Source organism: Bombina bombina, chromosome 11, assembly GCF_027579735.1.
Source record: "Bombina bombina isolate aBomBom1 chromosome 11, aBomBom1.pri, whole genome shotgun sequence".
NCBI lineage: Eukaryota > Metazoa > Chordata > Amphibia > Anura > Bombinatoridae > Bombina > Bombina bombina.
In genome coordinates, this window is record NC_069509.1 from 22,677,896 (window position 1) to 22,698,824 (window position 20,929).

The 20,929-nt window shown below is 38.7% G+C and overlaps 1 protein-coding gene across 1 annotated transcript in view; it reads left to right on the top strand.

The window, feature by feature from the left end:
• LOC128642117 (uncharacterized) overlaps positions 1–20,929 on the top strand; it is a 120,582-nt gene that overhangs the window by 19,200 nt on the left and 80,453 nt on the right. The window contains exon 2 of the mRNA XM_053694790.1: positions 10,467–10,739. Coding sequence (XP_053550765.1) covers positions 10,487–10,739 — 253 coding nt within the window. The 5' untranslated portion in view covers positions 10,467–10,486. The remainder of the gene's footprint in view (positions 1–10,466; positions 10,740–20,929) is intronic.

The window sequence follows — 20,929 nt, forward strand, 5'->3', positions numbered from 1 at the left end:
GTTTTGTCTCACTGCATGCAGGAGTTTTGTCACACTGCATGCAGGCGTTTTGTCACAGTGCATGCAGGAGTTTTGTCACACTAGATGTAGGAGTTTTGTCACACTAGATGCAGGAGTTTTGTCTCACTAGATGTAGGAGTTTTGTCACAGTGCATGCAGGAGTTTTGTCACACTAGATGTAGGAGTTTTGTCTCACTAGATGTAGGAGTTTTGTCTCACTGCATGCAGGAGTTTTGTCACACTAGATGTAGGAGTTTTGTCTCACTACATGCAGGAGTTTTGTCACACTAGACGTAGGAGTTTTGTCTCACTAGATGTAGGAGTTTTGTCTCACTGCATGCAGGAGTTTTGTCACACTAGATGTAGGAGTTTTGTCTCACTGCATGCAGGAGTTTTGTCACAGTGCATGCAGGAGTTTTGTCATAGTGCATGCAGGAGTTTTGTCACACTAGATGTAGGACTTTTGTCTCACTGCATGCAGGAGTTTTGTCACACTGCAGGAGTTTTGTCACACTTGATGTAAAAGTTTTGTCTCACTGCATGCAGGAGTTTTGTCACACTGCATGCAGGAGTTTTGTCACACTAGATGTAGGAGTTTTGTCTCACTGCATGCAGGAGTTTTGTCACACTGCATGCAGGAGTTTTGTCACACTAGATGTAGGAGTTTTGTCTCACTACATGCATGAGTTTTGTCTCACTGCATGCAGGAGTTTTGTCACACTAGATGTAGGAGTTTTGTCTCACTGCATGCAAGAGTTTTGTCACACTAGATGTAGGAGTTTTGTCACACTAGATGTAGGAGTTTTGTCTCACTACATGCATGAGTTTTGTCTCACTGCATGCAGGAGTTTTGTCACACTAGATGTAGGAGTTTTGTCTCACTACATGCAGGAGTTTTGTCACAGTGCATGCAGGAGTTTTGTCTCACTGCATGCAAGAGTTTTGTCACACTAGATGTAGGAGTTTTGTCACACTAGATGTAGGAGTTTTGTCTCACTACATGCATGAGTTTTGTCTCACTGCATGCAGGAGTTTTGTCACACTAGATGTAGGAGTTTTGTCACAGTGCATGCAGGAGTTTGTCACACTAGATGTAGGAGTTTTGTCTCACTAGATGTAGGAGTTTTGTCTCACTGCATGCAGGAGTTTTGTCTCACTAGATGTAGGAGTTTTGTCTCACTACATGCAGGAGTTTTGTCACAGTGCATGCAGGAGTTTTGTCACACTGCATGCAGGAGTTTTGTCACACTAGATGTAGGAGTTTTGTCACACTAGATGTAGGAGTTTTGTCTCACTGCATGCAGGAGTTTTGTCACACTAGATGTAGGAGTTTTGTCACAGTGCATGCAGGAGTTTTGTCACACTAGATGTAGGAGTTTTGTCACACTAGATGCAGGAGTTTTGTCACACTAGATGTAGAAGTTTTGTCTCACTGCATGCAGGAGTTTTGTCTCACTAGATGTAGGAGTTTTGTCACAGTGCATGCAGGAGTTTTGTCACACTTGATGTAAGAGTTTTGTCTCACTGCATGCAGGAGTTTTGTCACACTGCATGCAGGAGTTTTGTCACACTTGATGTAGGAGTTTTGTCACACTGCATGCAGGAGTTTTGTCACACTGCATGCAGGAGTTTTTTCACACTAGATGTAGGAGTTTTGTCACACTAGATGCATGAGTTTTGTTTCACTGCATGCAGGAGTTTTGTCACACTAGATGTAGGAGTTTTGTCTCACTGCATGCAAGAGTTTTGTCACACTAGATGTAGGAGTTTTGTCTCACTGCATGCAGGAGTTTTGTCACAGTGCATGCAGGAGTTTTGTCATAGTGCATGCAGGAGTTTTGTCACACTAGATGTAGGACTTTTGTCTCACTGCATGCAGGAGTTTTGTCACACTGCAGGAGTTTTGTCACACTTGATGTAAGAGTTTTGTCTCACTGCATGCAGGAGTTTTGTCACACTGCATGCAGGAGTTTTGTCACACTAGATGTAGGAGTTTTGTCTCACTGCATGCAGGAGTTTTGTCACACTAGATGTAGGAGTTTTGTCACACTAGATGCATGAGTTTTGTTTCACTGCATGCAGGAGTTTTGTCACACTAGATGTAGGAGTTTTGTCTCACTGCATGCAAGAGTTTCTTCACACTAGATGTAGGCGTTTTGTCACACTGCATGCAGGAGTTTTGTCACACTAGATGTAGGAGTTTTGTCTCACTACATGCATGAGTTTGGTCTCACTGCATGCAGGATTTTTGTCACATTAGATGTAGGAGTTTTGTCTCACTGCATGCAAGAGTTTTGTCACACTAGATGTAGGAGTTTTGTCACACTAGATGTAGGAGTTTTGTCTCACTGCATGCAGGAGTTTTGTCACAGTGCATGCAGGAGTTTTGTCACACTGCATGCAGGAGTTTTGTCACACTGCATGCAGGAGTTTTGTCACACTAGATGTAGGAGTTTTGTCACAATGCATGCAGGAGTTTTGTCACACTGCATGCAGGAGTTTTGTCACACTAGATGTAGGAGTTTTGTCTCACTGCATGCAGGAGTTTTGTCACAGTGCATGCAGGAGTTTTGTCACAATGCATGCAGGAGTTTTGTCACACTGCATGCAGGAGTTTTGTCACACTAGATGTAGGAGTTTTGTCACAGTGCATGCAGGAGTTTTGTCACACTGCATGCAGGAGTTTTGTCACACTAGATGTTGGAGTTTTGTCTCACTGCATGCAGGAGTTTTGTCACACTAGATGTAGGAGTTTTGTCTCACTGCATGCAGGAGTTTTGTCACAGTGCATGCAGGAGTTTTGTCACACTGCATGCAGGAGTTTTGTCTCACTGCATGCAGGAGTTTTGTCACACTAGATGTAGGAGTTTTGTCTCATTTAATGCAGGAGTTTTGTCACAGTGCATGCAGGAGTTTTGTCACAGTGCATGCAGGAGTTTTGTCACACTAGATGTAGGAGTTTTGTCTCACTGCATGCAGGAGTTTTGTCACAGTGCATGCAGGAGTTTTGTCACACTAGATGTAGGAGTTTTGTCTCACTGCATGCAGGAGTTTTGTCACACTAGATGTAGGAGTTTTGTCACACTAGATGTAGGAGTTTTGTCTCATTGCATGCAGGAGTTTTGTCACAGTGCATGCAGGAGTTTTTCACACTAGATGTATGAGTTTTGTCACACTGCATGCAGGAGTTTTGTCACACTGCATGCAGGAGTTTTGTCACACTGCATGCAGGAGTTTTGTCACACTGCATGCAGGAGTTGTGTCACAGTGCATGTAGGAATTTTGTCTCACTACATGCATGAGTTTTGTCTCACTGCATGCAGGAGTTTTGTCTCACTAGATGTAGGAGTTTTGTCACACTAGATGCAGGTGTTTTGTCACACTGCATGCAGGAGTTTTGTCACACTAGATGCAGGAGTTTTGTCACAATACATGCAGGAGGTTTGTCACACTGCATGCAGGAGTTTTGTCTCACTGCATGCAGGAGTTTTTTGGTTACAGTGCATGTAGGAGTTTTGTCACACTGCTTGCAGGAGTTTTGTCACACTAGATGTAGGAGTTTTGTCTCACTGCATGCAGGAGTTTTGTCACAGTGCATGCAGGAGTTTTGTCACAATGCATGCAGGAGTTTTGTCACACTGCATGCAGGAGTTTTGTCACACTAGATGTAGGAGTTTTGTCACAGTGCATGCAGGAGTTTTGTCACACTGCATGCAGGAGTTTTGTCACACTAGATGTTGGAGTTTTGTCTCACTGCATGCAGGAGTTTTGTCACACTAGATGTAGGAGTTTTGTCTCACTGCATGCAGGAGTTTTGTCACAGTGCATGCAGGAGTTTTGTCACACTGCATGCAGGAGTTTTGTCTCACTGCATGCAGGAGTTTTGTCACACTAGATGTAGGAGTTTTGTCTCATTTAATGCAGGAGTTTTGTCACAGTGCATGCAGGAGATTTTGTCACAGTGCATGCAGGAGTTTTGTCACACTAGATGTAGGAGTTTTGTCTCACTGCATGCAGGAGTTTTGTCACAGTGCATGCAGGAGTTTTGTCACACTAGATGTAGGAGTTTTGTCTCACTGCATGCAGGAGTTTTGTCACACTAGATGTAGGAGTTTTGTCACACTAGATGTAGGAGTTTTGTCTCATTGCATGCAGGAGTTTTGTCACAGTGCATGCAGGAGTTTTTTCACACTAGATGTATGAGTTTTGTCACACTGCATGCAGGAGTTTTGTCACACTGCATGCAGGAGTTTTGTCACACTGCATGCAGGAGTTTTGTCACACTGCATGCAGGAGTTGTGTCACAGTGCATGTAGGAATTTTGTCTCACTACATGCATGAGTTTTGTCTCACTGCATGCAGGAGTTTTGTCTCACTAGATGTAGGAGTTTTGTCACACTAGATGCAGGAGTTTTGTCACACTGCATGCAGGAGTTTTGTCACACTAGATGCAGGAGTTTTGTCACAATACATGCAGGAGGTTTGTCACACTGCATGCAGGAGTTTTGTCTCACTGCATGCAGGAGTTTTTTGGTTACAGTGCATGTAGGAGTTTTGTCACACTGCTTGCAGGAGTTTTGTCACACTAGATGTAGGAGTTTTGTCTCACTGCATGCAGGAGTTTTGTCACACTACATGCAGGAGTTTTGTCACACTACATGCAGGAGTTTTGTCACACTACATGCAGGAGGTTTGTCATACTAGATGCATGAGTTTGGCCACACTGCATGCAGGAGTTTTGTCACACTAGATTAGGGGTATCAAGCTCAATTTATCTGGGGGCCAATGACCAAGTGTTCTTAGCCTATGGGGGCTGCTTGAACTGAGTAAGTGTTCCAGAACTAGATATTCAAGGAACTGGAAGTGACATTTTCCCAAGTAGTAGTGCATGGTGGGAGTTGTAGCACACAGCAGACATACAGAGTTGTCTATAATTATCTTGTGAGTGGCAAGTGAAGTGATCATTCTGGAACTGTATAAAAATGTAAAAAGTAACATTTATCAAGCAGTGCAAGGTGGGAGACTACACTGAACACTTGTCTTTATATTTATCTTGTGAGTGTCTATATAGAACATCAACTAGTTACATCTCTTAAAAAAATAATGGTTTACATATTAAACAAAGTAGGGCCAGTTTAAACTATTTTGAGGGCCGCATATGGCCCCAGGGCCTGTACTTTGAGACCACTGCACTAAATGAAGGAGTTTTGTCACACTAGATGAAGGAGTTTTGTCACACTTGTTGCAGGATTTTTGTCATACTTGATGCAGGAGTTATGTCACACTGCATGCAGATGTTTTATTAGATGCAGGAGTTTTGTCACACTGCATGCAGATGTTTTATCAGATGAAGGAGTTTTGTCCCACTAGATAAAAGAGTTTTGTCATACTTGATGCAGTAGTTATGTCACACTGCATGCAGATGTTTTATCAGATGAAGGAGTTTTGTCCCACTAGATAAAAGAGTTTTGTCATACTTGATGCAGTAGTTATGTCACACTGCATGCAGATGTTTTATCAGATGCAGGAGTTTTGCCAGCTCTTGACAGGGCTGTGAGCAGAGGCAAAGAGGGGAAAATGCTTGAGAGCTCAGGACCACAGTAGCGCAGTGCTGGCAGGAGCCCTGTAGACTGGGAACAGAAATTATTATGAGACCTACAGATTGGAAGCAGATCATTTAACTGCTGCCCTGTAACTGCTAGCACATCTGTCAGTGTTGAGCCAACGAATGTTCATGGTCTGTGAGAGGAGACAAGGAATTTTATGTGATGGGGTCTGGGACTCAAATTGTAAGCGCCAATCATAATTTTTGGGGCTCTTTGTAAAATCGAGCACTGGGCTAGACTACAAGTGAATCGCAATCAATAGCGCAGAGTTTGTAATTGTGTGCTCGGTTTAGCACGGATTGTATAAATGTGTGTTTAAATGAATGTATATGTGTATATAAATGTATTTATATATGTGTATAAATGTATGTATGTGTATATAAATGCATATATGTGTATATAAATGTATGTATGTATGTGTGTATATGTATATAAATGTATGCATGTGTGTATGTATGTGTATGTATATAAATGAATGTATGTTTGTATAAATGTATGTATGTTTGTATAAATGTATGTATGTACTGTATATATAAATGTATGTATGGGTATATAAATGTATGTATGTGTATATAAATGTATGTAAGTGTATAAATGTATGCATGTGTGTATATAAATCTATGTATGTGTATATAAATGTATGTATGTGTGTATACATGTATGTAGGTGTATGTGTACATAAATGTATGTACTGTATGTGTATATAAATGTATGTATGTGTATGTAAATGTATGTATGTGTATATAAATGTATGTATGTGTATGTAAATGTATGCATGTGTATGTAAATGTATGTATGTGTATGTAAATGTATGCATGTGTATGTAAATGTATGTATGTGTATGTAAATGTATGTATGTGTATATAAATGTATGTATGTGTATGTAAATGTATGTATGTGTATATAAATGTATGCATGTGTATGTAAATGTATGTATGTGTATGTAAATGTATGTATGTGTATATAAATGTATGTATGTGTATGTAAATGTATGTATGTGTATATAAATGTATGTATGTGTATATAAATGTATGTATGTGTATATAAATGTATGTATGTGTATATAAATGTATGTATGTGTATGTAAATGTATGTATGTGTATATAAATGTATGTATGTGTATATAAATGTATGTATGTGTATATAAATGTATGTATGTGTATATAAATGTATGTAAATGTATGTATGTGTATATAAATGTATGTATGTGTATGTAAATGTATGTATGTGTATATAAATGTATGTATGTGTATATAAATGTATGTAAATGTATGTATGTGTATATAAATGTATGTATGTGTATGTAAATGTATGTATGTGTATATAAATGTATGTATGTGTATATAAATGTATGTATGTGTATATAAATGTATGTATGTGTATATAAATGTATGTATGTGTATGTAAATGTATGTATGTGTATGTAAATGTATGTATGTGTATATAAATGTATGTAAATGTATGTATGTGTATGTAAATGTATGTATAGTGTAAAGCAAGATGTAATACCAGCGCTCAACTGTTAGCCTATAACCGTATACAAATGGGGAAGAAACAAACTCACATAAGTGAATATGTTCTAATGTTTAGATCGGTGAATTGTGCAGCATGAACATATGATTCAATGTACCCTTAACACTGTAAGTAATATTAAAAACAAGATGATAAATCAAAAGTAATTCAGCGCAACAAAATCTAATTAAAAAATGAAGTAGTCCAATCTCTAGGTATTAATATACTATAGTCCTTAGATGTAATATACAAAACAATAAGAAGTAATATGAAGTAGATATGACTGGTGAATAGATGTCTCCTTACCGGAAATTACCTCAATCTTATGAGGTAATGTATGCTCACATAGGGACTGATACTGATTTAGCCCTTGGTCTGGGTGGTTATCGTCTATAACACCTTCTTGGAGTAAAAAATGCCTTTCTCTGGAATCTTGCGTATGGTACTTGTCCGCCAGAAACTTCCAAATTCTTCTTTGGTGTATTGCCTTGGTGTCTCCCAGGAGTATGGTATTTCTACTATGTATCCTCTGGTCTCCAATTCTCAAAAGGATGTAGTGAAAGAAAAGAGAAGGCACATAGCGTAATACTGTTTAGACAAAATATGTATTAACAAGATAACGATATGCACTCACATTTAAGACCCTCAAACCTTGATGAGGTAAGCATTCACACATAAACATACACCTGAATGGTGTTTAAACCTGGCCAATGTTGAAGACAATTCTCCACTTAATATGATATAGATAGCTCCTGGTATAAAATGATATATCCTTGTCTTTGCCAACGTTCCAATTTGTTTAAAACAAGCAATAAAAAACACACATCTTATTTCATGAAGACTTGATAAAAACCATGAATAAAAACTGAAACAGAAACATATGTATCAACCTCACAAACGTCTCAAGCCTCTTTCTGGCTCCAGTTTTGACTATGATGCTGTGCACTAACAATCAAGTCCTGGGCTGTATAATGACAGAAACTGCAAGGCTGAATTATCATACAATAAAAACAAGCAGACAGGTCCTGAGCTGTGTATTAACAGAACTTGCGAATCTGAATTGTGATACTATAAAACGAAAAAAAGAAATGTTTGATTCAAAGAGAACTACGTCCTAAAGATACCGGTCACACTTGTGGGAGGTAAAACTGCACTACCACACTTTAATATAAACTTACGCGTTTCGAAGTTTAATGATACTTCTTCGTCAGAGGTAGAATCGAAAATGTATGTATGAGTATATAAATGTATGTAGGTGTATGTGTATATAAATGAATGCATGTTTGTATAAATGTATGTATGTGTATATAAATGTATGTATGTGTGTATGTGTATATAAATGTATGTAGGTGTATGTGTATATCAATGTATGTATGTGTATGTAAATGTATGTAGGTGTATGTGTATATAAATGTATGTAGGTGTATGTGTATATAAATGTATGTATGTGTATGTAAATGTATGTATGTGTATATAAATGTATGTATGTGTGTATGTGTATATAAATGTATGTATGTGTGTATGTGTATATAAATGTATGTAGGTGTATGTGTATATCAATGTATGTATGTGTATGTAAATGTATGTAGGTGTATGTGTATATCAATGTATGTATGTGTATGTAAATGTATGTAGGTGTATGTGTATATCAATGTATGTATGTGTATGTAAATGTATGTAGGTGTATGTGTATATCAATGTATGTATGTGTATGTAAATGTATGTAGGTGTATGTGTATATAAATGAATGTATGTTTGTATAAATGTATGTATGTGTATATTAATGTATGTATGTGTGTATGTGTATATAAATGTATGTAGGTGTATGTGTATATCAATGTATGTATGTGTATGTAAATGTATGTAGGTGTATGTGTATATAAATGAATGTATGTTTGTATAAATGTATGTATGTGTATATAAATGTATGTATGTGTGTATGTGTATATAAATGTATGTAGGTGTATGTGTATATAAATGTATGTATGTGTATGTAAATGTATGTAGGTGTATGTGTATATAAATGAATGTATGTTTGTATAAATGTATGTATGTGTATATAAATGTATGTATGTGTGTATGTGTATATAAATGTATGTAGGTGTATGTGTATATAAATGTATTTATGTGTATGTAAATGTATGTAGGTGCATGTGTATATAAATGAATGTATGTTTGTATAAATGTATGTATGTGTATGTGTGTATAAATGTATGTATGTGTGTGTGTATAAATGTATGTATGTGTGTGTGTATAAATGTATGTATGTGTTTTTGTGTATAAATCTATGTATGTTTTTGTGTGTATAAATGTATGTATGTGTTTGTGTGTATAAATGTATGTATGTGTTTGTGTGTATAAATGTATGTATGTGTTTGTGTGTATAAATCTACTGTATGTATGTGTGTATAAATGTATGTATGTGTTTGTGTGTATAAATCGACTGTATGTATGTGTGTATAAATGTATGTGTGTGTGTATAAATCGACTGTATGTTTGTGTGTATAAATCGACTGTATGTATGTGTGTATAAATGTATGTATGTGTGTGTGTATAAATGTATGTATGTGTTTGTGTGTATAAATCTACTGTATGTATGTGTGTATAAATGTATGTATGTGTTTGTGTGTATAAATGTATGTATGTTTTTGTGTGTATAAATGTATGTATGTGTTTGTGTGTATAAATCTACTGTATGTATGTGTGTATAAATGTATGTATGTGTTTGTGTGTATAAATCTACTGTATGTGTGTGTGTATAAATGTATGTATGTGTGTATAAATGTATGTATGTGTTTGTGTGTATAAATCTACTGTATGTATGTGTGTATAAATGTATGTATGTATGTGTGTATAAATGTATGTATGTATGTGTGTATAAATGTATGTATGTATGTGTGTATAAATGTATGTATGTATGTGTGTATAAATGTATGTATGTATGTGTGTATAAATGTATGTGTGTGTGTATAAATGTATGTATGTATGTGTGTATAAATGTATGTATGTATGTGTGTATAAATGTATGTATGTATGTGTGTATAAATGTATGTATGTGTATGTGTGTATAAATGTATGTATGTATGTGTATATAAATGTATGTATGTGTGTGTGTATAAATGTATGTATGTGTTTGTGTGTATAAATCTACTGTATGTATGTGTGTGTATGTATGTGTGATTTACAGACTAGCAGACAGAAAGCTAGAGAGGCAGACAAAATAACAGACGGACAAACAGACACAGACTTAAAAAGACAGACAGAGCAATACATTTTGAAGCAATATAAATACTGTACATTTACTGATACAACCCATATTACATGTATGACATTTCTGCCTTTTTTTAGTAATTTGGAAGAAACAAAGAATGTCTCCAATAGTCGGGGTATTTTCCAGGTCTGGCAAGGAAGAATATTCCTGGCTAACCCAATCGCTTGAGTCTGTCGCTTCAGTCCATCCTTGGTACATATCAAATAGCAATGGCAGCAAATTGAGAGGAGAGGTCAAAAAATGTGATTTTGCTATTTTGTATCATACAAAGAGGAGAGGAAGAGTCAACATCACCAATGTGACGGATTCTCTGTATGATGAAGAGCTGAACATAATGTCACAAACACTTGGTAGGTATCACATCTGTAGCACTAATCCTTTAATATCTAATGTCTGATGCTAAATTATATTTGTGTTCCCAACATATGTTCTCTCTTTGTGTTGTCTGCATTGTGCAAAGGGAAGGGGGTCTTAAGTGTTTATTTTAGAGATTCTGTCAGTACTGATTTAACTGACAAGCCCTGGATTAGAGCAGTGGTTCTGAACCCAAGTGACCCCTCTGATCTACCTACTGGCTACATGTACACAGCGCACACAGGTGCAGTGGCACTCTGACAGGCCTGGCCGTTATTCCTTATGTGTGGAGCGGCACACCTGTAAGAGCGCACCGTAGGGGCATGTGGGGTCGCGGCCCACCAGCAGGACCATAACGGCCCAGTACCGTGCTGCGGCTGTTGAGAAACCAGGGATTAGAGCATATAGATGACAATGTTTAGTCTGCTGCGCATAGCCTGTAGGGATTTATATTATTTAATGTTATGCTTCTATTTCATACTCTCATCACAGATGTTAAAATAGATTCTGATTTCCATTCATACCCTAATAAATGCTAAAATGGAAGATACACTTTTTATGCAATGTTACCACAGTTTCCACAATATGATGACTAGTCACTAAATGCTGTTTATTATGAGGTATTGTAACGTTTCAGTACATATATAGCGTAGTGTTAAAATAGCAATAAATTATAGTCTGTAAGGCATCTGATTGGCTGTGCCACATGCTGGTAATAGGTCAAAAAAGACGCTTATGAGAGTAGCCACAGAGCTGGTAACCTACACCTTGTAGTTTGTTTTAAGTCTGTCCTCAATGCCTATACCCTTTATGTACTGAGATGCTAACTCTGTCCTCAATGCCTATACCCTTTATGTACTGAGATGCTAACTCTGTCCTCAATGCCTATACCCTTTATGTACTGAGATGCTAAGTCTGTCCTCAATGCCTATACCCTTTATGCACTGAGATGCTAGGTCTGTCCTCAATGCCTATACTCTTTATGTACTGAGATGCTAACTCTGCCCTCAATGCCTATACTCTTTATGTACTGAGATGCTAAGTCTGTCCTCAATGCCTGTACCCTTTATGTACTGAGATGCTAACTCTGTCCTCAATGCCTATACCCTTTATGTACTGAGATGCTAACTCTGTCCTCAATGCCTATACCCTTTATGTACTGAGATGCTAACTCTGTCCTCAATGCCTATATCCTTTATGTACTGAGATGCTAACTCTGTCCTCAATGCCTATACCCTTTATGTACTGAGATGCTAAGTCTGTCCTCAATGCCTATACCCTTTATGTACTGAGATGCTAACTCTGTCCTCAATGCCTATACCCTTTATGTACTGAGATGCTAACTCTGTCCTCAATGCCTATACTCTTTATGTACTGAGATGCTAACTCTGTCCTCAATGCCTATACCCTTTATGTACTGAGATGCTAACTCTGTCCTCAATGCCTATACCCTTTATGTACTGAGATGCTAAGTCTGTCCTCAATGCCTATACCCTTTATGTACTGAGATGCTAACTCTGTCCTCAATGCCTATACCCTTTATGTACTGAGATGCTAACTCTGTCCTCAATGCCTATACCCTTTATGTACTGAGATGCTAACTCTGTCCTCAATGCCTATACTCTTTATGTACTGAGATGCTAACTCTGTCCTCAATGCCTATACCCTTTATGTACTGAGATGCTAAGTCTGTCCTCAATGCCTATACCCTTTATGTACTGAGATGCTAACTCTGTCCTCAATGCCTATACCCTTTATGTACTGAGATGCTAAGTCTGTCCTCAATGCCTATACCCTTTATGTACTGAGATGCTAACTCTGTCCTCAATGCCTATACCCTTTATGTACTGAGATGCTAACTCTGTCCTCAATGCCTATACTCTTTATGTACTGAGATGCTAACTCTGTCCTCAATGCCTATACTCTTTATGTACTGAGATGCTAACTCTGTCCTCAATGCCTATACCCTTTATGTACTGAGATGCTAAGTCTGTCCTCAATGCCTATATCCTTTATGTACTGAGATGCTAACTCTGTCCTCAATGCCTATACTCTTTATGTACTGAGATGCTAACTCTGCCCTCAATGCCTATACCCTTTATGTACTGAGATGCTAACTCTGTCCTCAATGCCTATACTCTTTATGTACTGAGATGCTAACTCTGTCCTCAATGTCTATACCCTTTATGTACTGAGATGCTAACTCTGTCCTCAATGCCTATACCCTTTATGTACTGAGATGCTAACTCTGTCCTCAATGCCTATACTCTTTATGTACTGAGATGCTAACTCTGTCCTCAATGCCTATAGCCTTTATGTACTAAGATGCTAACTCTGTCCTCAATGCCTATACTCTTTATGTACTGAGATGCTAGGTCTGTCTTCAATGCCTATTCCCTTTATGTACTGAGATGCTAACTCTGTCCTCAATGCCTATACTCTTTATGTACTGAGATGCTAACTCTGTCCTCAATGCCTATACTCTTTATGTACTGAGATGCTAACTCTGTCCTCAATGCCTATACCCTTTATGTACTGAGATGCTAACTCTGTCCTCAATGTCTATACCCTTTATGTACTGAGATGCTAAGTCTGTCCTCAATGCCTATACCCTTTATGTACTGAGATGCTAACTCTGTCCTCAATGCCTATACTCTTTATGTACTGAGATGCTAACTCTGTCCTCAATGCCTATACTCTTTATGTACTGAGATGCTAACTCTGTCCTCAATGCCTATACCCTTTATGTACTGAGATGCTAACTCTGTCCTCAATGCCTATACCCTTTATGTACTGAGATGCTAAGTCTGTTCTCAATGCCTATACCCTTTATGTACTGAGATGCTAACTCTGTCCTCAATGCCTATACCCTTTATGTACTGAGATGCTAACTCTGTCCTCAATGCCTATACTCTTTATGTACTGAGATGCTAACTCTGTCCTCAATGCCTATACCCTTTATGTACTGAGATGCTAGGTCTGTCCTCAATGCCTATACTCTTTATGTACTGAGATGCTAGGTCTGTCCTCAATGCCTATACCATTTATGTACTGAGATGCTAACTCTGTCCTCAATGCCTATACCCTTTATGTACTGAGATGCTAACTCTGTCCTCAATGCCTATACCCTTTATGTACTGAGATGCTAACTCTGTCCTCAATGCCTATACTCTTTATGTACTGAGATGCTAACTCTGTCCTCAAAGCCTATACCCTTTATGTACTGAGATGCTAACTCTGTCCTCAATGCCTATACCCTTTATGTACTGAGATGCTAACTCTGTCCTCAATGCCTATACTCTTTATGTACTGAGATGCTAGGTCTGTCCTCAATGCCTATACTCTTTATGTACTGAGATGCTAACTCTGTCCTCAATGCCTATACCCTTTATGTACTGAGATGCTAACTCTGTCCTCAATGCCTATACTCTTTATGTACTGAGATGCTAAGTCTGTCCTCAATGCCTATACTCTTTATGTACTGAGATGCTAACTCTGTCCTCAATGCCTATACCCTTTATGTACTTAGATGCTAACTCTGTCCTCAATGCCTATACCCTTTATGTACTGAGATGCTAAGTCTGTCCTCAATGCCTATACTCTTTATGTACTGAGATGCTAACTCTGTCCTCAATGCCTATACCCTTTATGTACTGAGATGCTAACTCTTTCCTCAATGCCTATACTTTTTATGTACTGAGATGCTAAGTCTGTCCTCAATGCCTATACCCTTTATGTACTGAGATGCTAACTCTGTCCTCAATGCCTATACCCTTTATGTACTGAGATGCTAAGTCTGTCCTCAATGCCTATACTCTTTATGTACTGAGATGCTAAGTCTGTCCTCAATGCCTATACTCTTTATGTACTGAGATGCTAACTCTGTCCTCAATGCCTATACCCTTTATGTACAGAGATGCTAACTCTGTCCTCAATGCCTATACCCTTTATGTACTGAGATGCTAAGTCTGTCCTCAATGCCTATACTATTTATGTACTGAGATGCTAAGTCTGTCCTCAATGCCTATACTCTTTATGTACTGAGATGCTAAATCTGTCCTCAATGCCTATACTCTTTATGTACTGAGATGCTAAGTCTGTCCTCAATGCCTATACCCTTTATGTACTGAGATGCTAACTCTGTCCTCAATGCCTATACTCTTTATGTACTGAGATGCTAACTCTGTCCTCAATGCCTAAACCCTTTATGTACTGAGATGCTAAGTCTGTCCTCAATGCCTATACTCTTTATGTACTGAGATGCTAAGTCTGTCCTCAATGCCTATACTCTTTATGTACTGAGATGCTAAGTCTGTCCTCAATGCCTATACTCTTTATGTACTGAGATGCTAACTCTGTCCTCAATGCCTATACCCTTTATGTACTGAGATGCTAACTCTGTCCTCAATGCCTATACTCTTTATGTACTGAGATGCTAACTCTGTCCTCAAAGCCTATACCCTTTATGTACTGAGATGCTAACTCTGTCCTCAATGCCTATACCCTTTATGTACTGAGATGCTAACTCTGTCCTCAATGCCTATACTCTTTATGTACTGAGATGCTAGGTCTGTCCTCAATGCCTATACTCTTTATGTACTGAGATGCTAACTCTGTCCTCAATGCCTATACCCTTTATGTACTGAGATGCTAACTCTGTCCTCAATGCCTATACTCTTTATGTACTGAGATGCTAAGTCTGTCCTCAATGCCTATACTCTTTATGTACTGAGATGCTAACTCTGTCCTCAATGCCTATACCCTTTATGTACTTAGATGCTAACTCTGTCCTCAATGCCTATACTCTTTATGTACTGAGATGCTAACTCTGTCCTCAATGCCTATACCCTTTATGTACTGAGATGCTAGGTCTGTCCTCAATGCCTATACTCTTTATGTATTGAGATGCTAAGTCTGTCCTCAATGCCTATACCCTTTATGTACTGAGATGCTAGGTCTGTCCTCAATGCCTATACCCTTTATGTACTGAGATGCTAGGTCTGTCCTCAATGCCTATACCCTTTATGTACTGAGATGCTAAGTCTGTCCTCAATGCCTATACCCTTTATGTACTGAGATGCTAAGTCTGTCCCTCAATGCCTATACTCTTATGTACTGAGATGCTTACTCTGTCCCTCAATGCCTATACTCTTTATGTACTGAGATGCTAACTCTGTCCTCAATGCCTATACCCTTTTATGTACTGAGATGCTAAGTCTGTCCTCAATGCCTATACCCTTTATGTACTGAGATGCTAAGTCTGTCCTCAATGCCTATACCCTTTATGTACTGAGATGCTAAGTCTGTCCTCAATGCCTATACCCTTTATGCACTGAGATGCTAACTCTGTCCTCAATGCCTATACCCTTTATGTACTGAGATGCTAACTCTGTCCTCAATGCCTATACCCTTTATGTACTGAGATGCTAACTCTGTCCTCAATGCCTATACTCTTTATGTACTGAGATGCTAACTCTGTCCTCAATGCCTATACCCTTTATGTACTGAGATGCTAAGTCTGTCCTCAATGCCTATATCCTTTATGTACTGAGATGCTAACTCTGTCCTCAATGCCTATACCCTTTATGTACTGAGATGCTAACTCTGTCCTCAATGCCTATACCCTTTATGTACTGAGATGCTAACTCTGTCCTCAATGCCTATACCCTTTATGTACTGAGATGCTAACTCTGTCCTCAATGCCTATACTCTTTATGTACTGAGATGCTAACTCTGTCCTCAATGCCTATAGCCTTTATGTACTAAGATGCTAACTCTGTCCTCAATGCCTATACACTTTATGTACTGAGATGCTAAGTCTGTCCTCATGCCTATACTCTTTATGTACTGAGATGCTAAGTCTGTCCTCAATGCCTATACTCTTTATGTACTGAGATGCTAGGTCTGTCCTCAATGCCTATACCCTTTATGTACTGAGATGCTAACTCTGTCCTCAATGCCTATACTCTTTTATGTACTGAGATGCTAACGTCTGTCCTCAATGCCTATACTCTTTATGTACTGAGATGCTAACTCCTGTCCTCAATGCCTATACTCTTTATGTACTGAGATGCTAACTCTGTCCTCAATGCCTATACCCTTTATGTACTGAGATGCTAACTCTGTCCTCAATGCCTATACCCTTTATGTACTGAGATGCTAAGTCTGTCCTCAATGCCTATACCGTTTATGTACTGAGATGCTAAGTCTGTCCTCAATGCCTATACTCTTTATGTACTGAGATGCTAAGTCTGTCCTCAATGCCTATACTCTTTATGTACTGAGATGCTAACTCTGTCCTCAATGCCTATACTCTTTATGTACTGAGATGCTAAGTCTGTCCTCAATGCCTATACCCTTTATGTACTGAGATGCTAACTCTGTCCTCAATGCCTATACTCTTTATGTACTGAGATGCTAACTCTGTCCTCAATGCCTATAGCCTTTATGTACTAAGATGCTAACTCTGTCCTCAATGCCTATACTCTTTATGTACTGAGATGCTAAGTCTGTCCTCAATGCCTATACTCTTTATGTACTGAGATGCTAAGTCTGTCCTCAATGCCTATACTCTTTATGTACTGAGATGCTAGGTCTGTCCTCAATGCCTATACCCTTTATGTACTGAGATGCTAACTCTGTCCTCAATGCCTATACTCTTTATGTACTGAGATGCTAACTCTGTCCTCAATGCCTATACTCTTTATGTACTGAGATGCTAACTCTGTCCTCAATGCCTATACCCTTTATGTACTGAGATGCTAACTCTGTCCTCAATGCCTATACCCTTTATGTACTGAGATGCTAACTCTGTCCTCAATGCCTATACCCTTTATGTACTGAGATGCTAAGTCTGTCCTCAATGCCTATACTCTTTATGTACTGAGATGCTAAGTCCGTCCTCAATGCCTATACTCTTTATGTACTGAGATGCTAACTCTGTCCTCAATGCCTATACTCTTTATGTACTGAGATGCTAAGTCTGTCCTCAATGCCTATACCCTTTATGTACTGAGATGCTAACTCTGTCCTCAATGCCTATACTCTTTATGTACTGAGATGCTAACTCTGTCCTCAATGCCTATACCATTTATGTACTGAGATGCTAAGTCTGTCCTCAATGCCTATACTCTTTATGTACTAAGATGCTAAGTCTGTCCTCAATGCCTATACTCTTTATGTACTGAGATGCTAAGTCTGTCCTCAATGCATATACTCTTTATGTACTGAGATGCTAACTCTGTCCTCAATGCCTATACCCTTTATGTACTGAGATGCTAACTCTGTCCTCAATGCCTATACTCTTTATGTACTGAGATGCTAACTCTGTCCTCAATGCCTATACCCTTTATGTACTGAGATGCTAACTCTGTCCTCAATGCCTATACCCTTTATGTACTGAGATGCTAACTCTGTCCTCAATGCATATACTCTTTATGTACTGAGATGCTAGGTCTGTCCTCAATGCCTATACTCTTTATGTACTGAGATGCTAACTCTGTCCTCAATGCCTATACCCTTTATGTACTGAGATGCTAACTCTGTCCTCAATGCCTATACTCTTTATGTACTGAGATGCTAAGTCTGTCCTCAATTCCTATACTCTTTATGTACTGAGATGCTAACTCTGTCCTCAATGCCTATACCCTTTATGTACTTAGATGCTAACTCTGTCCTCAATGCCTATACTCTTTATGTACTGAGATGCTAACTCTGTCCTCAATGCCTATACCCTTTATGTACTGAGATGCTAGGTCTGTCCTCAATGCCTATACTCTTTATGTATTGAGATGCTAAGTCTGTCCTCAATGCCTATACCCTTTATGTACTGAGATGCTAGGTCTGTCCTCAATGCCTATACCCTTTATGTACTGAGATGCTAGGTCTGTCCTCAATGCCTATACCCTTTATGTACTGAGATGCTAAGTCTGTCCTCAATGCCTATACCCTTTATGTACTGAGATGCTAAGTCTGTCCTCAATGCCTATACTCTTTATGTACTGAGATGCTAAGTCTGTCCTCAATGCCTATACTCTTTATGTACTGAGATGCTAACTCTGTCCTCAATGCCTATACTCTTTATGTACTGAGATGCTAAGTCTGTCCTCAATGCCTATACTCTTTATGTACTGAGATGCTAAGTCCGTCCTCAATGCCTATACTCTTTATGTACTGAGATGCTAACTCTGTCCTCAATGCCTATACTCTTTATGTACTGAGATGCTAAGTCTGTCCTCAATGCCTATACACTTTATGTACTGAGATGCTAACTCTGTCCTCAATGCCTATACTCTTTATGTACTGAGATGCTAACTCTGTCCTCAATGCCTATACCATTTATGTACTGAGATGCTAAGTCTGTCCTCAATGCCTATACCCTTTATGTACTGAGATGCTAACTCTGTCCTCAATGCCTATACCCTTTATGTACTGAGATGCTAACTCTGTCCTCAATGCCTATACCCTTTATGTACTGAGATGCTAAGTCTGTCCTCAATGCCTATACTCTTTATGTACTGAGATGCTAAGTCCGTCCTCAATGCCTATACTCTTTATGTACTGAGATGCTAACTCTGTCCTCAATGCCTATACTCTTTATGTACTGAGATGCTAAGTCTGTCCTCAATGCCTATACCCTTTATGTACTGAGATGCTAACTCTGTCCTCAATGCCTATACTCTTTATGTACTGAGATGCTAACTCTGTCCTCAATGCCTATACCATTTATGTACTGAGATGCTAAGTCTGTCCTCAATGCCTATACTCTTTATGTACTAAGATGCTAAGTCTGTCCTCAATGCCTATACTCTTTATGTACTGAGATGCTAAGTCTGTCCTCAATGCCTATACTCTTTATGTACTGAGATGCTAACTCTGTCCTCAATGCCTATACCCTTTATGTACTGAGATGCTAACTCTGTCCTCAATGCCTATACTCTTTATGTACTGAGATGCTAACTCTGTCCTCAATGCCTATACCCTTTATGTACTGAGATGCTAAGTCTGTCCTCAATTCCTATACTCTTTATGTACTGAGATGCTAACTCTGTCCTCAATGCCTATACCCTTTATGTACTTAGATGCTAACTCTGTCCTCAATGCCTATACTCTTTATGTACTGAGATGCTAACTCTGTCCTCAATGCCTATACCCTTTATGTACTGAGATGCTAGGTCTGTCCTCAATGCCTATACTCTTTATGTATTGAGATGCTAAGTCTGTCCTCAATGCCTATACCCTTTATGTACTGAGATGCTAGGTCTGTCCTCAATGCCTATACACTTTATGTACTGAGATGCTAGGTCTGTCCTCAATGCCTATACCCTTTATGTACTGAGATGCTAAGTCTGTCCTCAATGCCTATACCCTTTATGTACTGAGATGCTAAGTCTGTCCTCAATGCCTATACTCTTTATGTACTGAGATGCTAAGTCTGTCCTCAATGCCTATACTCTTTATGTACTGAGATGCTAACTCTGTCCTCAATGCCTATACCCTTTATGTACTGAGATGCTAAGTCTGTCCTCAATGCCTATGCTCTTTATGTACTGAGATGCCAAGTCTGTCCTCAATGCCTATACCCTTTATGTACTGAGATGCTAAGTCTGTCCTCAATGCCTATACCCTTTATGTACTGAGATGCTAAGTCTGTCCTCAATGCCTATACCCTTTATGTACTGAGATGCTAAGTCTGTCCTCAATGCCTATACCCTTTATGTACTGAGATGCTAAGTCTGTTCTCAATGCCTATACCCTTTATGTACTGAGATGCTAAGTCTGTCCTCAATGCCTATATCCTTTATGTACTGAGATGCTAACTCTGTCCTCAATGCCTATGCTCTTTATGTACTGAGATGCTAAGTCTGTCCTCAATGCCTATACTCTTTATGTACTGAGATGCTAACTCTGTCCTCAATGCCTATACCCTTTATGTACTGAGATGCTAAGTCTGTCCTCAATGCCTATGCTCTTTATGTACTGAGATGCTAAGTCTGTCCTCAATGCCTATATCCTTTATGTATTGAGATGCTAACTCTGTCCTCAATGCCTATACTCTTTATGTACTGAGATGCTAGGTCTGTCCTCAATGCCTATACTCTTTATGTACTGAGATGCTAACTCTGTCCTCAATGCCTATACTCTTTATGTACTGAGATGCTAACTCTGTCCTCAATGCCTATACCCT